At 58.8% G+C, this 7,701-nt stretch overlaps 1 protein-coding gene across 1 annotated transcript in view; it reads left to right on the forward strand.

Moving 5' to 3' along the window:
* Positions 1 to 24: 24 nt before the first annotated feature.
* Positions 25 to 7,701, forward strand: part of WNT6 (wingless-type MMTV integration site family, member 6) — a 12,478-nt gene continuing 4,801 nt past the window's right edge. Inside the window, exon 1 of the mRNA XM_010191107.1 lies at positions 25 to 101. Coding sequence (XP_010189409.1) covers positions 25 to 101 — 77 coding nt within the window. The remainder of the gene's footprint in view (positions 102 to 7,701) is intronic.

A 7,701-nucleotide genomic window follows, 5' to 3' on the forward strand; every position in this document is an offset into this window, starting at 1 on the left:
GGTGCTCTTCTCAGCCCTGGCAGGATGCTGCCTTCCTCCCGGACACAGCTGGGGCTATTCTTCATCCTCCTCTGTCCCGCCAACATCATCGGACTCTGGTGGTGAGTAGGACATCCCGGGGTGGGTGCTGGAGGGCGCGCAAGGTCCCTTGCTCCCCAGGGGTGGTCTCCTCACACCAGCTCGGGGACAGAGTCCCCTACACCCAGGGCACTCCTTAGGTGGGGACCACCGCTTGCTGGCCAGGTAGATCCAGCTCGGGGGCACCCCCATGCTGTTGAGGTTCGGGTACACGAGTGTGCTGAGGACGGCAGGCTGGGGGGGACCCTGGGGGAATGGGGCACCCAGGTCCTGCAGAGAGAGCTGCAGCCTCCCTCCCTGCACCCCAAGCCCGCAGCCCGGGAGGGTTGTGTGCCTGCAGGCCAGGGAAGAGGGGGCAGGGGCCTCCAGACCCCTCCAATAAGTCAACTTTAATTAAAAGCCCGAGGGTCCCTACGGTGTCCCCTCCTGAGTGGTGGCCTGGACGTGGCGGGGACAAAACCCCTGTTTGTAATGGTGCCTTCATCAAAGGCAGAGACGGTGCTGTGCAGGATACCGGAGGGGGTGGGGGGTTCATTACAGGCACAGAGCTGGGACCCAGCCTTGGAAAGCCCAGGTATCTGTCGAAACATGAACTATTTAAATCTATTAAGAATTTCACCCAGCCTGTCTTTATCCGGTTTTAAGTGCTTAGATTCCAGCTCCCCAGCATGCCGTCCGGGCTATCATTCATTATCTGAGGCTATTCGTCTCCACATTGTCACACTCTTTTGACCCCTAAAATAAAGCTCTCCGTAAGCCTTTTGCCTCCTGGTCCCCCGCCTGCCTGTCAGTGTTTTATTCCACAGCTCCATCCCCTTTGCTAGCCCTGGCTCCAGGGGCATGAGGCAAAAGCTGGGGGGGCTTTGGTGGGTAAAATGGTGCCATTACAGTCAGTTTTACAGCAGCTGAGAGTCTGACTCCAGATCCCAGCATTTATTGCTGGGGAAGGGGTTAATGTGGGTCTGAGAGGGGCTTGCCTTGGTTCTTTTGCTACAGGAGGGGAGGCTGAGGTAGGGGTAAGCCTGGCTGGGGCAGGGTGCATGCCAAGGGGTCCTCCAGCTCCCCACTACCTCTCTTGGGGTAGTTGTGCCATCCTGGGGTATTGTCCATCCTGCTGGTTTTTCCCTGGCTGATTCTCAGACCGCTGCCCCGCACACACGGCCATCCCTTCAGCTCTCCCTGCTTTCTCTGCCTTGTATCCTCATCGATACCTACCCAGCAAGCCCCTCACCCCCAAACTCATGCGCTGCACCCCAGCTTCAGGGACATTGGTAGCTGGAGTGGGCAAGGATGAAGCAGGATCTCACTTTGCCTTCAGTTTGAAAGCAGGCATATGGGACCTGCAAGGGCAGGGTGCTGGGGTACTGCTGTCTCAGACTCCGGCTGCTCAGAGCTGTGTTTCGCTGCCGAGCCTGGGTCCTGCTGGTGCTTTGACCATATCGTGTGTGTGCTGGCAGCACCAGCTTGGGGAGATTAGCAGGATTTGGCAGAGGAGGGCAAGGGGTCAATCTTGTGTTTTCTTCTTCTAAAAAAGAAGAAAAAAAGGAACTTTTAATTTAAGAATAATAACTCAGCTGCACACAGTGTGGCCCAACGTGCCGGGCAGCTGAGCGGCTGCAGGGGGATCACCAGCATGCACTCTGCTTTGCTGCAGAGCCTGGAGCCAGTGAGCTGGAAGGAGGTGATGTGTGGATGAGGCCACCAGCACCACCAAACGGACGTGCCTGGCTTCTCAGGATGGGGCACTGAAGCAGCTGGCTGATTCACAAGTGGCTTCCCCCAGAGCTTGGGATCTCTGGTCTCCAACTGAGATCATCTCTCATTTCCAGGGAGCTCTTCCCATGCCGGGGAGAGAGGTCCAGGTGCTGCCCAGCCCTTTGAGCCAGTTCAAGATGGGCATCTTCCCACACGCCTGCTCCTGGTACCTGGTTCCTCTCCCTGCTCCAGGAAGCACTGGTGTCTGTGGGTATTGTTTTTGGTGAGGAAAGGTTCAGGGGTGCAGCTGTGTGCTGTGCCAGGGTTCCTGGAAGCCCCAGGGCTGGTAGTATTAGTAGAGATATTCCTTGCTCTCCCTGTCAGATGCCTAGGGACCTTGGTGGCACTCCTTCATGTGTGCATTTCTGGGCACCCGTGGGTGCTTAGCCAAGGGGGCATGTTCCCCTGGGCAGAAAAGGAAGGTTTTTACTCCCCCCACTCCCCCATGCTACCCCTGGGTGCATTGGCTGTGCAGTGTGGGGGATGCAGGGACTGCCTGTCTGAGGTGTTTCTTTCCCACGCTGGTGACAACGTCATTTGTGAGGGTGGTCTGGCAGAGTGCGGTGGGGCTGGGTCCCAGGGGCACGGTCCCCAGCCCAGGCACGCAGCTGGGCTCAGTCGCTCATGGGTGACAATGCTGGGATCCCAGCAGACAGCTGTGTCTACACAGCAAGGTGACATCTTGCTGATGGCATCGTAGCCTGAGAAAGAGCATCCTCATTGTGGGGGGTGTCCTCAGAGGGCTCACTGAAGATGCAGTCACCCTTGACCTATACCCCCTGTGCCTGAGAAGAGGCAGAGGGGTGGGCAGACACATGGATGTTTCTGTGGCACAGGGGTGTCAGCTGTGGACGGTGCTGATGGGAAAGATGTGTCATTCAGGTGCTGCCGGTACCTTGGTTAGTGCCAGGCTGCAGAGAACAGGCTTTCCTTGCTCCCACCAGCCCTGTAAAATCTCTTTCTTCCTCCTCCCTTCATCTTTTCCTGTTCCTCACCCTTGCTTCTTGTGCAGCAGTGATTTCTCTCTGAGCAGGACAGGTAGAGATCACTTGGAGCTCCTGAGCTTGCCTGGAGGGTGCAGGAATATGGGGTTGGCAGACCTGGTGCCTCAGGAGACCCGGGCAGGTTCAGGGCAGGATTTCAGCCGAGCTGGTTTGTATTTGGGCTGTGCTTGCAGTGATAGTGGCATCATGGGGATGGGCGTGAGCACAGCCAGGCTTTCCCAGTGCCTCGGTGTCCATCGGTTCTTCATGGGCATGGCTGATAGCATTCAGGAGGTGGAAGAGAGAGCAATGGGGAGACCCATCGCAGGTGAAATGTGCTCTGCTCCAGCAGTGGGTCTGAGGGGGTCCAGAGGGATGCACACCTGCCCTGTGCCTCCTTCCCATGCATGCCTATAAGCAGTGCATCTCCAGCTCTCTGTACAGCTCAAGGAGGCCCCATCCTCTGGCACCTGTGGCTCCACGCCTGCTTGAGAGGTTCCCAGCTCCATGCCCCCTGAAGCCAGTCATCCCTGGGGGGGTTTCATGTGCCAGTGGCCTCCCCTTCTCCACCACCCACACTGCAGCGTCTGTAAGGGCAGGCTGCTAGGCTGTACAGCCCTGCCTGTGTGCCTTGGGGTGAGCAAAGTGAGTCACCCCCGGCCTTGCTGACCCACACCCACCACCCCATGGCCTACAGCCCCCCATGGTGCCTGGCGTACTGGGTTACCTGGCCCTCCTGGGCATGCCCTCACCCCCGGAGCAGCACTGTGCAGGCAGTGAAGCACCTCCCTGCACGGGAGCCCCTGCCTGACACCATCTCCCTGTGTGCCTTCTGAGGCAGCTGCTGACCTGCTGGGTTTTTCAAAGGGAAAATGTTTCATTTGAGGTCTTTGAGATGGCACTGGCTCCAGACTTGGACTACTTGTGTGCTTCCCCTAAGGCAACTGAGCTTTGCCCCATGCCATCCCTCATCCCTGCTCCTGGTCACCTCCACTTTCCCACAGTGACACCCATTCTGCCCAACTTGACTGGGCTTTGCATCAGAGGCCTCATGCAGGAGGGTGCTGGGCAGAGCTGGGCACACCCCGATATTTACTCCGGTAGGGTCATGGATGTACAGGGTCCTGCCACAACACATGGCACCCACACTTGGGCATACACTAGTCCAGCCCTTGTGCCACCCCCAGCTCCAACCTGTACAAGCTCGTGGAGGAAGGAGACAGTGACCAGGGATGTATCGACTCCTTTCTTCTCACCCCAGACCCTCCAGGGCTTGGACAAAGCTTCAGGACTGCCGCCTCTGCAGACACGTGCTCCCTCCATCCGCCCTGGTACCCACAGCACAATCTTGGGCAGCTCCTGCCTGTGAGTGCTTGGGCCTCAGCGTGACCCTGCAACCAGCCACGTCAAAGTCTCTTTCCTCTGGGTGGCATCCCAGCGATTTGCATCCTGTTCTAATAAGGTTTGAGAAGGAGGGCAGGAAATGGGGTACCCCTGCTCTCCCCAACACACGGCATTTTCTGCTCCCTCGATGCCCCTGGTGCTGCTTGGCAGCCAAGCCTGGACCATGCTCCCAGGGCAGTGACTTGCTGCTTACTCACCTACCGTGTGTCTCCTCCTCCGGTTTCCACACCCGGCTGCCCCAGTTAGTGGCAGCACCCACGCATTGCCCCGGGTGAGGGACCAGGTACCCGCTGCATGCCTGCATGGGATGAAGAGAAAGCTGGATGGGTGATAATTCATGTATGCCCTCCACTTGCCCTATTTGCATGACTTGGAAAGAGATGGGCTCCCCATTGCCTTGCAGGCTTGTCACTGAGGGTGACACCACTGGATGGGATGCAGGGTGACCCGTCCCCCCAGGGATGGAGCTCAGCTCTACAAGGCTGGCATCCTGTGGCTCTCACCTCTCCAAGAAGGTGAAGTGTCTGTGAGCTCGGGGCAATGGGCTGGGTAACCTGGCATCCCCCTCCTGAAAGCATCCAGGGGCTGGGATGGAGACCTGGATGTGAGGCAAGCCATACCCTTACCACCCCACAGTGGGGTCCCCTTGCCACATGGGAATGCCCCAGCAGCAGTACTCGATGGGTGCAGACCCAGCCAGTCCCACATGGAGCTGGCACTGCGCAACCACTTCTGTCCCTCGGGGTTTCAGAGCTGTCAGGACCAAAGAGGATGTTTTTCCACCCAAGATGCAGGTACTGTTTTTTGAAGGCTGACCATCCTCTTCCTCGCTGCATGGCACTTTCAGCCCCTCTCCAATGGCTCCCTGTGAACTGGGACTCCACTGGCTCTCCTGGATCATGGTCTGCTTTCAGGGGTCAGGAGAAGCCCTGCTCAACATCATCCCCATGTCCAAGGAGGAGGTGGGGACTTGTGCCAGGCTGCTTGCTCTGTGATTTTGTCTGGGAATCAGACGGGGACATATGGAGGCTCCATGACCCTAAGATGAGACTGAAAAGCTGGTGATTATGGCTTTTAGCAGTGGGAATCACATCCAGAGCGCAGAGGGTGCATCAGAAGCCCCAGTGACTCCTGTTTCCCATGTGTCACCTGGACTGAGCTCGGGCTGCAGCTCCAGCAGCCAAAAGGCCGATGGCAACAGGTTGGCAGTACATTGCAGCTCCTCTTCTATGCCTCAGTTTTCTCTTTCAGCAACTGGGGTTGTTTTCCTTGCACAGAGGTGCTGGGAATCAGGGAGGAAAGTGGGGCTCATCATCCTGGCTCCTTTTGGGGCGAGGAGGCAGCAGTTTCGGCAGCAGGAGAAGTGCACTGGGGGCAGGCGGTAGGGATGCTATTGAGGCACCGAGCTCAGCCGGGGACTGCCAGGCAGGAGGCAGCAGGGGCCTGGGTGCCCTGAGCAGATTTGGGGGGAGCCAGGCTGGCGACCTGGTTCCTTCACCAGGGCAGGAGGAGGAGTGCCCGGCAGCAGAGGTGGGGCACCTTAATTGTAGATGCGGGAGGCCTTGGAGCAGGACAAGCTCAGGCAGATCTGGGCCCCGCGCCGGAGCCCTTGCCAAAGCAGTAGCAGTTTGGCAGCATTTTTCTTGCCCTTGTCTCCCCCCTGTCTTCCCCCCCCAACCCCTCCAAAGCAAAACAGCTCTCAGGCTCCCGGCAGCCTCCCCGCGCCAGAAAGCGGAGCCCAGCGGAAATTAATATTGCACCGGACTTAGGCAGCCCACCCCACGCCTCGTCGGCACAGCCGGAGAGCTCCTGCTAGCTTCACAGCTGCCTGGGCCATGGGTGGGGACCCCCCTGGTGCCGGCGAGCTGCCCGCCACCCCCCGGCCCTGCGGGGCTGAGCTCTTCTTCCCGGCCTGATCTGTCGAGCTGGGGTGAGCCACAGTTCAGCATTTGATCTGATGGCCTCGGGGTGGTGGCGCATCGTTTTTATATGAGTACAAAGAGTCGTCTCTTAATGAAAGTCCCGTCCCGGTTCCCCTTCTACCCCATCTCACTGGAGCGGGCGGCCAAACCTCCGCCATCCTGTTGGGGATGTTGAGAGCTCACAGTCCCCAAGGAGGATGAGCTCAGAGCCTTGTATGGAAGCTTGAATCCTCACGTGATTGTCGCGGGATGGGACTGGACAGGCTTGCTGGTGGCTTTCCACATGGGCCTCAGTTTTCCCATTGCCAACCCAGACACAGCCCCATGATTCTTCCCCAGCTGCCCATCCCTTTGCAGAGGCTCCCATGCATCACACAGCAAAGGGAAACCCAGCTGCAGGGAGCACATGGTTATGGGTTTTCCTCACACGGTGATGGTGTGGGCTTGCCTCAGTTTCCTTGCTGGAGGTCACCTTTCCAGGCTGTGCCTCTTGGTTGAGCTGTTTAACCCTTTAAACCTCCAGCCAAAGCATAAGGGCTCCTTTTCCAGGCTGTGTGAGAGGGCACATCCTCCCCAAACCCAGCTGGGTTTGGTGGGCAGGAGATGTGGGGAGCTTGGGAACCTGACATAAGGCAGGGGGACCCTGGCAGGACTTCAAACTTCAAACCAAGTGACAGGATGGCAAGTGAAGCCCTGCAGCCTGGTTTCCCGAACACAGACCCCCAGCTGCGTGAGAGCAAAAAGGAAACCCAGATCATAGCTAAACACTGAGATTCAGCTTGTGATTTTTGAGCCCCTGGGGCTTGGCCAGACTATAAAGATCTGGGTTTGGAAGCTGCAGAGCAGCTGGTGCTTCCCAGTAAGTGGGGCTGCCGGCAACACGGGCTGCCTGGGTACTGCTCCCCAGGGGACTCCCAGGGAACGTGTCCTCACAGTCCTTAGGCATCCCAAAGTGCTGGGGGATGCTGAGAGTAGCCCTGGGGTACTCTGGGCATCCACAGCCAGGAAAATAATGTTATTGAGCAGTGTGTGCTCTGACCCCGTGGGAGCAGTGGTGGAGGCAAGGGGGAGGCTGAGTGGGGCTATGTTTGGGGCATGCTAAATTTGGGTGGCCCATAGCTGCATGGTTTCCACGCCACAGGACGGGCAGCGTGGGCGGGAGGCCGTCAGCATGACGTGCCTGCCCTCTGCCCGCTGCGGCTCCGGCGTTGCCCGCGGCAGAACTGGAGCATTGCCCGCCCCAGCACGGGGCACGGTGTCGGCGGGCTGTGCAGCTGCACGAGCTGTGCCACGGAGGGCACTCCGGGCGAAACGTGTGGGGAAAGCACAGGAGTTTCTGTAGCCAGCAGCGCACTGAGGAGCGTGGCATTGTGTTCAAACTTTGCCTTCCAGTCCTCAGAGCCAGGCACCTCGCTCCAGCTGTGCTGGCAAGGAGGAGCTGCCTCTGGTGCAGGCCCAGCTGAGACTTGCCTTCCCTCCTGTGCTGGCATCGGCAGGGCTGGCTGTGCCACCTGCATCCCTCCCTCGCGCGCCCGTTCCCCTGGGGCCGGTGCCTGGGT

Source organism: Mesitornis unicolor, unplaced genomic scaffold (genome assembly GCF_000695765.1).
Source record: "Mesitornis unicolor isolate BGI_N332 unplaced genomic scaffold, ASM69576v1 scaffold36568, whole genome shotgun sequence".
NCBI classification, from domain to species: domain Eukaryota; kingdom Metazoa; phylum Chordata; class Aves; order Mesitornithiformes; family Mesitornithidae; genus Mesitornis; species Mesitornis unicolor.